The 18,094-nt window shown below is 40.3% G+C and overlaps 1 protein-coding gene across 1 annotated transcript in view; it reads left to right on the plus strand.

Moving 5' to 3' along the window:
* Window positions 1-18,094, plus strand: part of Il23r (interleukin 23 receptor) — a 58,735-nt gene that overhangs the window by 12,733 nt on the left and 27,908 nt on the right. Inside the window, exons 4-5 of the mRNA XM_013020569.1 lie at window positions 6,283-6,443; window positions 10,231-10,376. Coding sequence (XP_012876023.1) covers window positions 6,283-6,443; window positions 10,231-10,376 — 307 coding nt within the window. The remainder of the gene's footprint in view (window positions 1-6,282; window positions 6,444-10,230; window positions 10,377-18,094) is intronic.

Below are 18,094 nucleotides of genomic sequence, written 5' to 3' on the forward strand. Positions count from 1 at the left end.
TAGAGAGAATGCTTAGATATGGTCCCAAATAATCTAAGGGCTGTGGTGTTAAGTTTCAGTCATTCTTTTAGGATTCAATAAGTACTTTAAAAACCCCATTTCCTCACCAGTTATGAGCCTGAGAAGCTAACTGTGTATGGGGACAAGGACAACTTTGTCAATTGATCTTTTCATGACCTCTAAACATAATTGGGCCCAGACTTCCACACAGTAGTCCTACTGCATTTCACTGGTCAAGCTACATCTTAAAGGCACAAGATTATGTCATTGCTTTGTCTCCCATGTATGATTCCCCCAAATCTTCCTCTCTTTGCCGTATATTGATTGTCTACTTCCTTTTGACTGTGAGAACAGGAATGATGGCCCAACCACGCTCATTTGTGGACACATTAACATCTATACCCAGATGAGGGTATAGATCTTCTTTTCTAGCTATATCTACACGTTATTCATGTATTCTAGTACCATGAATGAACCACAGTTGCTCTAAGACCAACCCTCCATTCACGGACTGGATCTTCTGCCTCCTGGAAGACCTTGCTCTAACAACTTGCTTTATTTTCTGTATCATCACCTTCCCTGTCAGTCCTATCAGCTTTCAAACATGTTGTAGTGTTTTCAAAAACACAGAAGAAAAAAAGAAGAAGGTTGGGTGCAGGTGGTTTCTGCCTCTAATCCTAGCTACATAGGAGGCTGAGATCTGAGAATTGTGGTTCCAAGCCAGGTCAGGTAGGAAAAAATCTATGAGACTCTTATCTCCAACTAACCACAAATGGCTGGAAGTGGAGCTATGACTCAAATAGTAAAGCATTAGCCTTGAGAAAAATAAGCTCAAAGACAAGCATCCTGGCCCTAAGTTCAAGCCTAAGGACTAAGAAAAGAAAAAGCCTTGAAAGAGCCCACTATACTGTTCCTCTTATCTCCTCATTTCTCTTCAATTGTCTAGCCATAGTCAGATCTTTCACCTTCACTCACCACTCCACTGAAACAACTCTCATCAAAGTCACTAACCATTTCCCCTAGCCAAGCCCCATGACGTATTCTCACTCTTGTCTTCTAGACAAGGCACATTTACTATCAAGAGCTCTTAGCCTAGCTCAGCTCTTTAATTCTTCCTTTTGTCTTCCAGGGTACCACTCCCTTTGCTTTTTCTCAGGAAACCTGCCCTCACTCCAGAACATTCGTTTTTTTCCTTCTTTCTTTCTTTCTTTCTTTCTTTCTTTCTTTCTTTCTTTCTTTCTTTCTTTCTTTCTTTCTTTCTTCCTTTCTTTTTTGTCGTTTGTGGGGCCTGAACTCTGAGCCTGGGCGCTGTCCCTCAGATCTTCAGCTCAAGGCTAGTGCTCTACCACTTGAGTCACAGCGCCACTTCCACCTTTTTCTGCTTATGTGGTGCTGAGGAATCGAACCCAGGGCCTCATACATGCAAGGCAAGCACTCTACCACTGAACCACCTTCCTAGCCCATTCTAGAACATTCTTGTTTGTTCTGCTGCTTCTTCTGGACACTTGTCACATAAAACATCATGTACATGTCTGTATCAGCATGTACATATGCTGTATGCCGGCTCTAACTTCATCTGTTTTGTCTGCAGCCCTAATATCCAAAGATATTCTTGGAATATAGCTGGTATTAAACAAGTATTTGTTAGATTAAATGCTTAAATAATCATGTGATACTTTCATCAATATTACCACTAGTCACCTGCATTTATTGAAAACCTTTTTGTTGGGGCAGGGGGTGGGGGGAATGGATGGGAAAGGGAAACAAAGGAGGAGGCAACAATGTTTGATAAGAAATGCACTCATTGTGGGCTGGGAAGGTGGCTCAGTGGTAGAGCTCTTGCTTTGCATGCTCAAGGCCCTGGGTTCGATTCCTCAGCACCACATAAGCAAAAAGAAAAAAGCCGGAAGTGGCACTGTGGTTCAAGTGGTAGAGCGCTAGCCTTGAGCTGAAGAGCTGAGGGACAGCGCCCAGGCCCAGAGTTCAGGCCCCACGACCGGACCCTCCCCCCAAAAAAAGAAATGCACTCATTACCTTGCCCATGTAATTGTAACCCCTCTGTACGGTATTTTCACAAAAGAAAAAAGAAAACCTCTTTGTTAGAACCAGGGCTAGGTACATGGGTATATCTAGAAAGCAACTCTCTTCAATGAGAGTAATTGGCTAGGTATTAATTCAGAGAGAGAGAGAGACAGAGACAGAGACAGAGACAGAGAGACAGAGAGACAGAGACAGAGACAGAGAGAAACAGAAAATCTTAAAACTTTGTAACATGCAGTTCTGTAAGCCATATAGGAAAAAAACAAAATTGTTTTCCTGCTTTCTACTCTCAATACAACACTTTTATGGGTGGTCTTTTCCCCACATACCAGCAGATGCCAGCTGGGCATCCTCCAGTTCCCTTCTGACACTGTCTACCAAGGATAGTACCAGATCTTGTAGATTAGGAGCTTAGTCTCTCAAGACTGACAGATTACCGCCCCCCCCACCATCGTGGCCCCAACACATACACAAATACATGCATGCTCAGGCATCTGATACCACTCAAAAGCCCAAGGTTATGACTATGCCTTTGGCTGAGTAGAAGTTGGGTTTCTGGGGATCTTGTCACCAGGATCAATTGCTGACTCTGAGAACTCAAGACAGGCTTTATTTAAATTAACTTATTTGTTATAAAGGACAGTCACATGGAAGGAGCATAGAAGGAACATGGAAAGGCAAGGCCCATGGGAAGGCCTGTAAAAGTTTTATTATTGACTATTGGTTATCGCCTTCACTTTCATCCCTTCTATGTTCCCTAGTGGTGTGGGGTAGAGTTGGGGAGGAGGTGTCTGAAAAACACAGACCTCTCATTGCATGATATTCCTGCTACCAATGTGTTGACCCCGGACTGGGTCCTTTTTCCTTCTTGGAATTGTGGGACCAGTCAGAGCACCAATAGTGAGATAGATTTTGTTTTCAGCCAAGAATAGGTGGACTGGAAGATAACTCACAAATCAACTGCTCAACCCTTGGAAGATTATAGACATACTGTAAAGGAAATGGGGGGAGGCAGACGTTCATAGAGGGGAGAAAGATTCCTCACCATGGCAATTGTTGATGGCATTGGAGAGCACGGCAGGTAACACAGAACTGGGATTGTGATAAAGTTAGAGGTTGTCTGGTGGTCCTTCTGGCAGCGACCTTAGATCTAGGCAAATTCTGCTAGTTTGCCTGAGGAGGGACTTTGGGCCTACAGACATCCTGTCCTGAAAGATAAAAGCTAATAGGAAGCCAGACGCTGGTGGCTCATGCCTGTAATCCTAGCTACTCGGGAGGCTGAGATCTGAGGATTGCAGTTCAAAGCCAGCCTAGGCAGAAAGTCTGTGAAACTCCTATATCCAATAAACCACCAGAAAACTGGAAGTGGTGCTATGGTTCAAGTGGTAGAGCGCTAGTCTTGAACTGAATTGCTGAGGGACAGTACCCAGACCCAGAGTTCAAGCCCCGTGACAGATAAAAAAAATGTTAATAGGATGGGTGACAGTCAGGTCACCAACACAGTTCTCAGGGACTTGGTGAGCTCCTCTAGCAACCAGCCTCCATTCTGAACATCCCCATCTGCCATCTCTTTGGAAAGATCCTTACCACTCTGGAGAGCTCATGGGCTAGAGGAGATGTGTAGCCAGGGACCAAGAAGAAACTAAATATCTACAGTACTTATTTTATCACAACACTATGACATTTGTGTAAAAATAGTCCTAAGGAGCAATCAGCCATTATTATTGATTTTTTCAACTAAAATAGTTCTGTGGTCTGGATGCTGATATGACATAGATATTAAGAGCAGAAATAAAGAACCTAGTGATTAGAGTTGCTGTCATTTTAAGAATACATTTCCATTTTGACTTGAGATCTCTATATGTGTGGTAAAAGGATTAGCCACAAACTAGTTAAGAATGTGTTGTGGTTTTCTCTAACTGGAAAATAGTCAAAGATGCCCCACTTACCCATAGTGCTATTTTCTTGTTTTCATGTTTGAATTCCTACGTACTAAAGGTTAGCACATCTTCCAAAAATTCTGTTTGAGCATTTATGTTCTTTCACATTTTAGAAAGAACATAAGGCACTTATATAAACGTTTAAGCTTAAGCATATAATTTATCTCTAGATAGAAGCAATAGTAAAGAAATGTAACAACTGGATATGGTATTGCATGCCTGCAATCTCAGTGTTCAGGAGGCTGAGACAGCAGGATCAAGAGTTTGAAGCCAGCCTGGATACATGGGAGTGCTAAGCCAAGTCTGGGCTACGTAGAGACAATGTGTGTGTCTCTCTGTGAGTATATACACACAAATTTTTTAAAATTCTGTTTGTGGGTGTTAAAGTAGATATATCATAAACATCTTTGAATCCATAATCGAGTTTATTTCATGAGTTCTTCATTATGGACAAAGTCATCTGTTCCTTTCTTTCTTATCTCATATGTCTTCTTATGATAACAATTATTATCATCTTTGTTTTACAAATGAGTAACCTAAAGGATATGGTTATATATCGTCCCCCAAGTTCCACAATGTGTCTATGAGTCTAGCTGGGATGCGCACATAAGTCTGTCCCTAGCACCCAAGTCCTTGTGCTTGTAGTCACCACCATAGGCCTGTTTTACCCCTCATGGTGTGACAGTGATTGTACTGCTGATGTGAGGAAATAGTGCACTTTAAGTCTCAGGACTTAAAGCCCTGAGAAGAATAAAACTTAAATATAATTGAAAAGATGTACTAGTTCTGGCCTCATCTACATGCTCTATTGTTTAGTTAACAGATGATTCCTTTCCCTCATGTGTTCAGTTACCAGGTCCAGTGAGTTCTATTTTCAAAGTACTTCATGTTTGTCCCAAAAGACCTTCCCTTACCTCAGACCAATGGTCCAAGTCTGAATGAGCTCACAGCCTTTTTCTTCTGTGCTGGTCCTGGGGTTTGAACTCAGAGCCTAGGCATTGTCCTTGAGCTTCTTTTGGCTCAAGGCTAGTGCTCTACCATTTGAGCTACAGTGCCACTTCTGACTTTTCCTGAGTAGTTTATCAGAGATATGAGTCTTATGGACTTTCCTGCCTGGGTGGGCTTTGAGCCATAATCCTCAGGTCTCAGCCTCCTGAGTAGGTAGGATCACAGAGGAAACTACCAGCACGTGGCAGCTCATGACCTTTCCTGCGTTTTCCTTCCAACATGTTCACTTCCCACTCATCTACCCTATAAGAAGCTGTCACACCGCCCCAGAGCCTTACAAATAGAGACATCTGATTACATGCACGTTTCTCATCATGTGAGTGATAAATCCCCATCCATCAGCTGCTCACAGAAGGTCTTTTGTGACCTACCCTGCTCTACTTCTAGTTGCTCCTCGCACTTGCGTTCCCCCAGAGGATTGCTCCTGAACTTTCTCAGGAATGTCATTGAATCTGCTTGGGTTCAAACATGCTAGTTTTTTGTTTGTTTGTTTCTGCCTGTAAATTCAGCCTTCCCTACCCAAGCTCCATCTCTTACCCCATCATGAACCTCCTCTTCCCCTTACCTTTATCTTATGTCCTGGCAGAAATGTCTAACTCAAGCTCCTTGCACCAGACCTTTCCCAATGCTTGTTCCCAGAGGTGAGTCATTTATGAACCACAGGGCACAGGTAGCATGTGCCAAGCACTCACAATGTTTTGAGAAGTTTCTGAAAATGTTTTATTTAAATTTAAAATCAGAGGAGAAAACTAAATGGTTTAGTTGAAGAAAATGTTGTAACATACTATTTTAATGTGTCTGTCTTTACATGAACATAGTTGCAAAACAACATGTATTAATGTCTATGTGCATATATGCATATTTATATATGTGCACTTTGCATGGGTCTGTATATGCATACCTTTTTAATAGAGAAAGGAATCTAGCAAGGCAATTGATTTTAGAACCCACTAAAGTCATAGTATGGGCCCTAGTCAGATTTTACATTGTCTTTAAAAATTTCAGAAAATAAGCCAGGCATGGTAGCTCATACCTGTAATCCCAGTGCTAGGACATCTGAGACAAGAGGATCATACGTTTGAGGTCAATCTGCGATACACAGCAATACCCTTCCTAAACCCCCATTCTCCAAAAAAAATATTAGAAACTAAAGTGAGAGGTTTGATTCTTCTTTCCCTCCTCCCCACCAGTAAAAGATTGCATTTGGAAAGCAAGCTTTAAAAGGTATCACCAAAATTTCTAGAATAATTAATTAAAACTAACCTATGGTCCTTTCTCTCTCTCTTTTCACAAGTGTAGAGACAAAAGAAGAGCACCAATATCTCACCTCCAGCTATGTTAACATCTCCACTGACACACTGCAAAGTGGCAGAGAGTATCTGGTTTGGGTTCAAGCTGCAAATGCACTTGGCATGGCAGAGTCAAAACAACTGCAAATCTACTTGGATGATATAGGTAAAAGAAAAATTAAGATAACCTATGATGCCTTTGACAAAAAAACAACTAATTTGTGCTTAGTTGAATGATATCTAAAAACAAATATCTAAAAAAAATGATATCTAAAAAAAATCTAAAAACAAAGCTCTCATAAAATTCCTGTAGATTATGATGAGTAAGCAAAAATTATTCGTAATTTTGCCTGCCCAACACAACTCAGAGATAAAGACTAGTCCCACCACATTGTGTATCATTCCAGTTTTCTTTCTATGTGGCTGTATGCATCTGTACAAGTATTTATTTGGGAGCTTATATTCTGAGGGCCAGGGAAAGTAAGATGATTTACAGAGAAGATGGAAAGAAACAAAGGTTATGATAACAAGTGGTAAGTCTTATAAGGACAGAATATTAAATTATACTCTATATACTATTTGGGGAATTATGTAGGAGGTTTTATGTTTATTTCAATAAGCTTTACAAAACACATCAAAATAATTGCAGAGACATCTTTGTAATCACCAGCCAGATTAACAAATGTTAACATCTTTTGCTTCAGATATTTTTTAGATCCTGCCTTTTTTACTTACAATATGTAATAAACATTTCTACTAATTTAATCTAAATTATTTTTTGTGTTATCTGAGTATTTAGTAGTTTAACCCTATATTGTTGGAGGATTACATTATAAACTGTATGGCCACAAGAAATCCTGTGGATAAACCCCCCATCTACTTCTTTTCTCTTTTTTTCCTTTTATTTTTCTTTTTTCTATATTTTGCCAGTCCTGGAGCTTGAACTCAAAGCTTGGGCACTGTTTTTGAGCTTTTTGGCTCCAAGCATTCTACCCCTTGAGCCATAGCTCTATTCCTTGCTTTTTGGTAGTTAGATAAAAGTCTCAGACTTTACTGCCATGGTGGCTTCAAACCAGGATCCTCAGATCTCAGCCTCTTGAGTAGCTAGGATTCCAGGTGGGAACCACCAGCCCCTGCTCTAACCTAGTTCTTTATTGTTTTATTAAAATAAATTCCAAAACAATAATTACCTTTGAGCCTTTTATAACTATTGCCGAGTCATAAATTCAGGACTCAGCCAGAGAGTGCCAAGTCTGGATTCAAAGCCAGCCTGGCCAGGAAAGTTCATGAGACTCTTATCTCTAATTAACTAGCAAAAAGCCAGAACTAGAGCTATGGCTCAAGCAGTAGAGCAGGAGCCTTAAGCACAAAAAAGCAAAGACAGTGCCCAGGCCCTAAGGTCAAGTCCCATTTCCAGCACACACACACACACACACACACACACACACACACACACACACACACACACACATTACTATGTGTCTGACAACTTTCCTGTTGTTTAATGATTTAGGGTATATAAAGCCTTTCCTTTACCCTTTGGGGATTGCTAGATACAAAAATCACAACTAATAACTTCTCAAGTAATCATAACCCTCTTAAGTAATGAAATGGTCAAAAAATATGTCCAATGCTCTGAATGTTAAATTCATATTTGAAAACATACACTGTTGACTATGGGGTTGAACAATAGCTGACAACTACAGTTCTCTTGATTGCATGACTGACACTTTTATTTTGGTAAATCTTCATTTTAAAGCAGGATACAGTAATATACCTTCTTCTTAAAACAGACTCCTTTGAATGGATTAATGCTGTGTAAAAGTTCTCATGTCCAATATCATGGCAACAGAGTCACTGTTAGAAACTAGCTTATAATCAGTGGTGGTTTTAGTGCTATTTTCAATATAGCCTTAGTCATCACATCCATTCTTTAGAAGCCTACTGTGTCCCAGCTAACACTCATCACATTTCATTTGGGAAACAAACACAGAACACTACTGTCCCCACTTTACAGATAAGGAAGATGATGAAACAATTTTCCAAAAATCATTCAGCTTATAAATTAAAAAAGCAGATTGTGTCCAGACTTGGTGAGTTGCTATCTAGTTAACCGCTCCCCCATCACCCCTAAAGAGAAAATTCTAGCTGGACTCCATCTCCAAGGCTTGTTGCTCATGTTTGTAAACTGGAGTATTTCTTCTTCCTCCTCCTCCTCTCCCTCTTCCCCCCTCCTCTCCCTCTCCCCTTTCTTCCCCCAGCCCTCCTCCTTCTCCCCCTCCCCTTCCTTTTCTTCCTCTTCTTCTGCCTTCTCACCATCCCCTCTCCCTCTCATTCCCCTCCCAATCTCTTCCTATCCCTTCCTCTTCCCCTTCTCTTTCTCCTTCCCCTCCTTCCTGTCCCTTTTTGTCCCCCTCTGCTGCTCCCTACCTCCATCTTTACCTTCTCCTTATTAAAAAATGGACTGAGAAACTCAGATTGAAAATACACACTGGCTGTGTGGGAAACTCCCATCAACAAAGCTAGAGATCATTAACAGAATCGTTTCCACTGGTGGCACTTCAGGAATGAGAGTGCAAGTTAGATAAATGAGCTGTTTTCTGAAACTGAGAGCACGAAGACTCTTCTGGGAGTAATTTCCATGTAATTGCTGCAAGGTTGGGCTTTAATTACCTTAGAGAAGCTATGCTGAAATGTAGGGCTGGAAATAAATTTCAGTAGAGAAAGATCTGTGCCTTCTGCCAGCCACTGTGAACATTAATTCTCCCTATTGCATAAATATGGATAAACACACCTTGGAAAGATAACACATAACTATAATCTGTTTATTTATTTCAAAACAAGTAGAATCAAAAAATATATCTACCATGGATTGTTAGTTTTTTTTTAATGTGAGATATGACAGAACTATTTGAAACATGAACATAAATTGAATAGCTGAATCTGGTATTGCAAGCTTCATGGCCAAATACGTTATTACCCAGTGTAAGTTTTATTAACAAATGTACGAACTTAGCAGGGGGCTGGTGGCTCAAGCCTTATGATCCTAGCTACTCAGGAGGCTGCGATATGAGGATTAGGGTTCAAAGCCAGCCCAGTCAAGAAAGTCTGTGAGATCGTCTCCAATTAATTACTTAAAAGTTTGAAAAGGAGCTATAGTTCAAAGTGATACAGCACTAGCCTTGAACACAAAAGCTCAGGGACAGTACCTAGGCCCTGAGTTGAAGCATCAAAAAGAAAAGAAAAAGACTTGTAAGAAGGAAAGGTAGATTTCCATTCATGGTCGGTTGGTTGGCCCCACCGCTTTTGGGGTGTGGTGAGGCAAAAAATCATGTCAGAGCACTTAAAGCTATACATCTCATTCACCGTTCATGAGAAGGTAAAAGAAAGAGGGGAGGGGGTCTAGGTCTCCATGTACTCTTCTAAACCCTTCCTACCTCCACAGTCTAAGACTTCCACTACCTACCAATAGCTGGGGGCTAAGACTAAGCCCTTAACACATTGGTCTTTGGCGGACATTTAATGCTCAAACCATGGCAGATGCAAAGCACCATCTTTCCCTAAGCAGACACAGGGAAGAGGGAGATTTCTCCTTTATCTGTTTGTAAACTCTTTCATTAATAAAGCCAAGCTCTGGAATTTTATTAGGATTATAAGGTGGAGGGAGGTGAGGGGAAAGACAAGAGTTTAGAGTCCATTAGAAAGAAATGAAGAATGGTCTTCTTAACAGCACATAGTAACAGTTAATAGAAGTTAATAATGGACTTTATAATAGCAGTTCTTTCCTGCATGGTAAATTAGAATACTAAGCAAGGTTCATTCATTGTTAATTCAATTATGAAATGGAGGGCTATAAAATTGATTTTTAACATGTCTATATATTGATGGAAAGATATGAATGTCTCCTAGATAAGTTGCTAAACTTCTATGTTTTTGCATCTTTTTTCTTCTAGTGATACCCTTTGCATCTATCATTTCCAAGGCTGAGACTATAAATGCTACAATGGGCAAGACTGTAATCTATTGGAGTAGTGAAACAGCCATTGAAAAGGTTTCCTGTGAAATCAGATACAGGGCTACCACAAGCCAGATTTGGAATGTAAGCCAAACTTCCATTTTTCTTTAGCACATGAGTGAATGCTGTAAAAGGAAAAGTGATTCTCAGTGTTCACAGATGACTTATGAAGAATTCACTTGACATGTCTTTATCTGATGGTTGTTGTGATAGTCAAACCAATTCCGTTTTAATAATGACTATGTATACTTCTAGACAGCTGTTTCTTGAAAAAAATCTTCTTTTTGTTTGCAAATTGCTAAATTATCAAATCAACTCAGAGAGACCTAACAATTTTTATTTTCTTACAAGTGAAAGTTATATCAGTGGTCCTGATTATAAAATGAAGTATTCTATGCTGAATTTTAACAAGTACCCAGGGAAGGAAAATTTTTCAAATGGAAATCTTGAACTAATAGATATCTCTTTTTAAATCAAAACTATCAAAACTATGAAGTTCAAGATAGTTGTCATTAATACAAACTTTAGCCTTAAAGTGAAAAGGGGAATGTCTAGACAAATTATCCCTAAACACCAAAAGTAAATTATTAAATGTCTTAGGAAGAATATAGTTAGAATGTGCATTAATAAATTTCATCACATGATAATACTTGTGAACAGTATAATAAAAATTCTTAATTTTGAACTAGCCTGATTAGAAAAAGTTCTGATTTGGGGGCTGGGAAGGTGACTTGGTGGTAGAGCGCTTGCCTTGCATGCATGAGGCCCTGGGTTCGATTCCTCAGCACCACATAAGCAAAAAGAAAAAAAGCCGGAAGTGCCGCTGTGGCTCAAGTGGTACGACGCTAGCCTTGAGCTGAAGAGCTGAGGGTCAGCGCCCAGGCCAAGAGTTCAAGCCCCACAACCAGACCCCCCCCCAAAAAAAAGAAAGAAAAAGAAAGGAAGGAAGGAAGGAAGAAAGAAAAACTTCTGATTTTTTATTTAAAAAAATATATCATTTTGTTATTTTCAAGCATAATACTTAATCTAGATAATTGAGGATTGAAGTTTCTGGCTTTGTTTAATCAAGAGTCCTTTATTGGATAACCAGTTTTCACTCAGTTAAATAAGATACTAAGATATACATTAAACATAATATAGTTTATGATTGGCATGACCTCAAAATTCTCTGCTGCTTAACCTTTACCATTTTGAGTATTAGTTCTACTGTAGAGTAATATGTTTTAAAAGTGTCAGATAAGTTGATGTTAAGGAAATGAACCCTAAGATATGGATTCAAATGTTTTTTCTTTCATACGATTGTTTCTAACACATTTATAAGATATTTCTTTGTTGCTTTGTATGTCCCTCCCCCACAGTATAACCAGTGCTTTCACTGTATTTGATGTTGGTATAATTTGTGGAGGGGAAGGGAAAAAACAAATCGTTTAAATAGGGATACAGGTGGACCCATTGCAACAATGAGATGTACAAGTCGTTATGTCGAAAACGAACTTTACAACTTTGGGGGGTGGGGAAGAAGGAGAATTGGGTGGGGGGACAGGGGGAGGGATGGGAAAGGGAAACAAAGGAGGAGGCTACAATGCTTGATAAGAAATGTACTCATTATCTTGCCCATGTAATTGTAACCCCTCTGTACAGTATTTTCACAATAAAAAAATAAATAAATAAAAGTGTCAAGAAGCTGGGTTCAGGTAGCTCACCCTGCATTCCTAGCTACTCAGGAAGCTGAGAACTGAAGATCACAGTTTTAAGCCAACCAGGGGAGTAAAACCAATTAGCTAGTAAAAAAAAAAAAAAGTTTGAATAGAGGCATGGCTTGAGTGGTAGAACAACTGTGAGTAAGAAAAGCGGAACATAAGAGCAAGGTTCTGAGTTCAAGCCCTAGTACTGGAGGAAAATGTGTCAAAAAGATAGGAGTAAGACACATTGATTTGATTATCTGTCCTAAATATCACTGTTTAAAAATAAACTTGCAATTGCCAACTCATTTGTTTAAGCTGGTTCATTAAAACCACAGATGTGAATTTTGCAGTTGATTATATCACCATGTTCTGCTGAGAGTTCATGTTCTGAATCATTTGATTAATAATAACCAACTGCAGCTCTAGCTACACTCCTTTTGCATGTGTGGAAGTTAGGTAAACTTCCAAGCAAATTCTTGAGTCTTAGATTTTGAGTTAAAAATTTTGGGGGGAGAGTCCAGTCGTGGGGCCTGAACTCTGGGCCTGAGCACTGTCCCTCAGCTCTTCAGCTCAAGGCTAGCACTTTACCACTTGAGCCACAGCGCCACTTCCGGCTTTCTTCTTTTTTTTTTGCTTATGTGGTGCTGAAGAATCGAACCCAGGACTTCAGGCATGCAAAGCAAGCACTCTACCACTAAGCCACCTTCCCAGCTTGAGTTAAAATTTTTTACTTGACCAGTACAGCTTGGTTCCTATAGTCATAGGAGGGTGCTGAGAATATATGTGTGTATATTTACATATCCATTACATATCATTGTGCCAGTGCTTGGGCTTGAACTCAGGGCCTCTCACTCTCTCTTGGCTTTTTCTATTCAAGGTTGGCACTCTACTGCTTGAGTCACCCTTCTACTTCTGACTTTTTGCTACTTAATTAGCGATGAGTCTCATGAACTTCTCTGCCCAGGCTGGCTTCAAACCATCATCCTCACATCTCAACCTCCTGAGTAGCTAGGATTCCAGGTGTTCCTGGTGATGCTGAGAATATTCAATTCCCTTATCTGGTATAAATAGGAAGAGGGAATGGTTCATGAGAATGTCTAATAAAACAGAAAGAACTACCAGAGTGTAGGAATCATTTTTCAGAAACCATTTTCTGGTTGAAAGTTTTGAATTTTGCGCCCCCTGGTGGCTCTGACTGTGCCATGGTGGGGCTTGGTAACAGGAGACATTTGTTAATACTTAAGTATTACCAAAAAATAAGTATCCTGCTCAGGATTCCTGCCTCACCTTCTGAATGCTTGAGCCACTATGCTTCAACTTCACTTTTAAAACTTTCTCATTATCCGAAGCAGCAAATGAAATCGCTAGAGGAATATTCTTTATCTCACGCAATCCTCCTAACGGTCCTTTGGGACAGTATCAGCTCATTAGATAAGTGAGATAGAACCCAAAGAGGACCAGCCAAGCTTCTCCAATCTTACACACTCCATAACTGTTCCGTAGAGACCTCACACTATTGTAGAAAATGAAAGATCAAGCCAGGAATGGTGACTCATGCTGAAATCCTACCTATTGGAAGGCAGCGATCAAGAGATTCACGTTCAAGGCCAGCTCTGACAAAAATGCTTAAAAGCTCACATCTAATCCAATGATTGGATGTGGTAGTACACATCTGCCATCCTCAGCCATTCAAGGAAGCACAGATAGGTGAATTAAAGTCCAGGTGAACCAGGATCTTGGGAATAACCAACACAAAAATGGCTGTTGAAATGGCTCATGGGGTAGAGCACTTCCAGTGTTGAAAGAGAGAGAGAGAGAAAAGATAAAGAAAGAATATGTTTCAATCCAAAGCACATTTTCTCTCCTTTCTACCATATATATTCTAAACACAACCACTTACACAGAAAAAAAAACTGGATTATCATTTCTCTCCAGATTTCCAAAGACAAAGGCTAGAGGCATGGCTCAATCGCAAAGTGCTTGCATGGCAAGCATAAGGCCCTGAGTTGAAACCCTAGTACTGTTAAAAAAAATACAAATCAAATTTGTTGATGTAGAGTTCCCAAATCAGATCAGTAAAAGTCAGGATAAAGTTTTGTTTGATAATATCAACTTCAGCTTCATCTGGATCATACATGAGATGTCTTTGCCTCCTTGAGGAGAGATAAGAAAGTCAGAAGTGAGAAGGAGGAATAATATGGCATATGCCTATAATTCCAGAAAATGATTATGAGAAGAAAGTGAGTGAGACCCCATTCTGACAGCCAGGAGTACTGGTGTGTGCCTGTGATCCTAAACAAGAACACAACCCCATCCAAGAAAGAAAGAAAGAAAGAAAGAAAGAAAGAAAGAAAGAAAGGAAGGAAGGAAGGAAGGAAGGAAGAAAGAAAGCAAAAAGAGCCAAAGATGTGGCTCATGTAGTACAGCACCTGCCTACCAAATAGAGATCCTGAGCTCTGACCCCAGTACCACCAAAGAGAGACAGGAGGAGGGAGGAGAGGGGGAGGGAGAGAGAGGAGAGAGAGAGAGAGAGTACAGAAATGACTAGAGATTTTCCTTCCAGCCCAGCTCTGTGATGACTTTATCTTCACCAGAAAGAATTGATGGAGGGTGATTCTTCTAAATGACAGACAGCTCTCCCAGGGTGGCCTTGTGGCTGAGATGATAAGTTCTAGAGTTCAGAGCTTTCTAGCTGTGTGACTTTGAGCAAGCTCCTTATCTTCTTGTGTGTTATTATTCCCATGGGTAAAATGGGGTACTATAAGCAGCTATGTCATACGGTTGGGGGAGGGGATGGGGGAGTAAGGTAGAATAGGAAAAGAAATCAGGTGGTGTAAGAACCAGCTCCAACACAGGAACAGGATTAGCATACACTGTATCATAGCGATTACTTCCACGCTTCATCTTAATCTGCAGGAAGCCAAGCAAGAGTGATTTATGAAGGAACCTGGTTTCTCAGCCCTTGTAGCTAAGCTGCTTAGAGATGGCATGGTTCCTAGGGAGCTAGACAGGTCATCCTGTGATCCTGCCACATTAACACTGAAAGGCAGTATTTTTGTCTGTTGTTAAATGGGTTTCAAGTTCAAACTTCAGATTCTTCACAGAGATTAAATTGCATGTGGAGAACAATCACAAATATGTTGCCCCCCCATATCCCATTAGTCTAAGTAAAATATGAATCTGCTTGAAAAGAAATTATTCAATAGTTATTCAGAGCTAGATAGGAGTGACTATCTGGACATGGATTCAAGTTATTGAATGGTTGCACTGTGAAAGAAATTACACAAATTTCTATGGTCCCAGAATAAATCCTCTTGTCAATACTTTTACCAATTACATTTGTGGAGGTACCCACCAGGTGGCGCTGTAGCAAAGCAGGGAAATCCCTGCCACAGGCTTCAGGTGTCATTTCACAGCTTTCTAAACTGTAGGGCTGGAGGATGCCAAAGGTCTGCTGAATTTAGTGATAAGAATCCGAGTTTACACAGTTGTCATGAGATGAATTAGGTTAGATTCAAAAGTTCAGACAAACGGCCATTAAAGGGCCTAAGAGGGCAGGGTGCTGGTGGTTTGCACCTTTAATTCTAGCTACGTGGGAGTCTGAGGTCTGAGGATCAGGGTTCAAAGCTAGCCCAGGTGAGAAAGTCCATGAGACTCTTATCTCCAATGAACCACCAAAAAACTGGAAGTGACGCTATGGCTCGAAGAAGTAGAATGCTAGCTTTAAGTAAAAAGAGCTCAGGGACAGGACCTAAGCCCTGAATTCAAGCCCCATGACCTACAAAAAAAAGGGTGGGAAGAGAGGGCCTAAGATATTCAAGATAATTTTGCCTCTTGATCTACAACATTTTGTCTCTCCACCATCACCATGTCCTGGTCAGCCAAGGCCAAGTTGTCCACAAGATCTTTAACATGGATGCAGATTCTTCAGAGAACTTGCATTCACAAGTAGTGTAGCTCAGAATAAATTGAATCATGCAAAGAAGTTTTAAGTCAAGTCTCAGAAATAGCAAGAGGAAAATAAACATTCATGAGAAAATCCGGCTACTCTGCAATCTAGCTTAAAAGTAGGACCAGCTCATCAAAGTAGATGGGGTGCATCTAATCTAGCTTAAACTTTCCTTCCAAACAGCAGGGACCTCCTTAGAAAGGAGCTGTCTCTATGTGAATTCTTCCTAGACTCTTGGATCAAGAGAACAGCTTCTCTCTTAAGATATAAATCATGTAGTACACTTTAAATATATATGGTAAAAAAAAAATACCATTAGTAGTCCTTACCTTTGGGCCTTAAAGGACTGTTATGTTTCTAAAAGAAATGTATGTATAGTCTGGTGTGATGGCTCATGCCTGTACTCCAAGCACTTGGAAGAAAGAGGTAGAAGGATTGCAAGTTCAAGGCCAGCCTTGGCTACATAGAAAGACCCTACCTCAAATAACTGGGCTGGGATGTAGCTCAGTGGCAAAGTGCTTGCCTAGCAAGTGCAATGTCCTGGGTTCCATCCCCAGTACCAAAAAAGAAAAGACAAAAAAAAAATAACAAACAAATCATTTACAAGCAAGCAAATTAGTAAATGCAAATTAGTAAAGACAAGAGCAGGTACATCATCTTTCATAATCAAAAGGCATTTTATAAAGTACATAGTTAAACAAAACTGCACTCAAATTTGTTAATAAGGGACAATCATATAGGATCCAATCTAAGCCACAAAATTTTAGTAGAAATTGCCTTTTTACCAATGAAAGACAAAGGATTTAGTTCTCAAAAATCTTCTGCTGGGTTTCCATCACATCCTTCAGTTGCACACCAGCAACTGCTACGATCATGGGTAATAAACAGCCGCAAAACGGAAGTGACACCTGACCGTCAGCATTTATTTTGCACAGTCAGAATGCAGTAGGGCTAGGCTGAGCTTAGCTAGGATTGGGCATGTTTCTCAGCTCAGCAGGCTTATTCACATGTCTGAGCCTGAGCTTCCCTGTACATATCTCTGACTCCTCTTCCTGGGACCAATGGGCTTGCCTGAGCATTTCCTACTGATGAAGGCAGGGGGCAAGAGTATGTAAATCCAATTACTCCACTGTGTTTCGATCAGTCATGCTTGCTAGCAGGCCAAACCCAGAGACATAATGTGACAAAGGTAGGGGTGAGGAGAAAACCTTGCTCTATCATTGAAACCTACTTCAAGTTCTCATCCAGGTTCTCTGTCCACTGCTGGACACTGCTTCTGAGAGAATACCACAAAGTAATTTTGCAAATGACAAAGGCCACTCACTGTGCTAGTCCCCTGTTTTCTTGTACTGAGATTTGAACTCAGGGCCTCATGTTTGCTAGAGAGGCATTCTACCAATAGAGCCACACTCTGAACAACTCTCTTTAAAAAAAAGCAGGCATTTAAAAGTTACATCTTTGGCATAATACATAAAATGTTTTCTGGACCCCAAGGTACCTTGAGTGTCCAACTGTCACGTCTACAAGCAGGTGGGCCAGGAGGTAACTGAAACTTGGAATATCTTTCAAGGAGCATAGAATATAAACTATGTTTTTTCCCCATGAATTTTACATTTCCAAGGCTTTCCAGATTTTAAAGGTTGATGTTAAGGTTGAATTTTAATAGAAGACTTCATGAATGAAGTTGAAAACTTGTTCTTTTCTTTCTTTTTAACCTTGGTGGTTTTAACTTTCTCTTTCATGAGTATCTGGTAGCTAGTTTCCAGTAGATGCATAAATGCACTTGAAGATATATTTATTTTATGTGAGAAAAATGTCTTACTAAGCATGCTGAGGACACCTTGTACGGTATCCTGGTTTGGGGACATGCTCCACTATGTTTTAGTTCTGATTGTAGTGACAAAAAAAACTCGCAAAATTATTCCTCAGCTGCCTTTTCTATTTCTATTGCATTTTCATAGTTTCCCACTTTTTCCCCTTCTGGTACTAGGCTTGAAGTCATAGACTACTGCTTGTTCTGATTGGTTACTTGTCTGAAGCTCTCCTACTTGAGCCATGCCTTCATCCCAGCCTCTTGCTGGTTATTTTGGAGCTGCAGTCTTGAAGGCTATCTGCCTGGGCTGGCTTAGAGCAGCACTCTTTTGGATTGCTACTCAGCCTCTTGAGTA

Source organism: Dipodomys ordii, unplaced genomic scaffold (assembly GCF_000151885.1).
Source record: "Dipodomys ordii isolate 6190 unplaced genomic scaffold, Dord_2.0 Scaffold51, whole genome shotgun sequence".
In the NCBI taxonomy this organism is placed as follows: Eukaryota; Metazoa; Chordata; class Mammalia; order Rodentia; family Heteromyidae; genus Dipodomys; species Dipodomys ordii.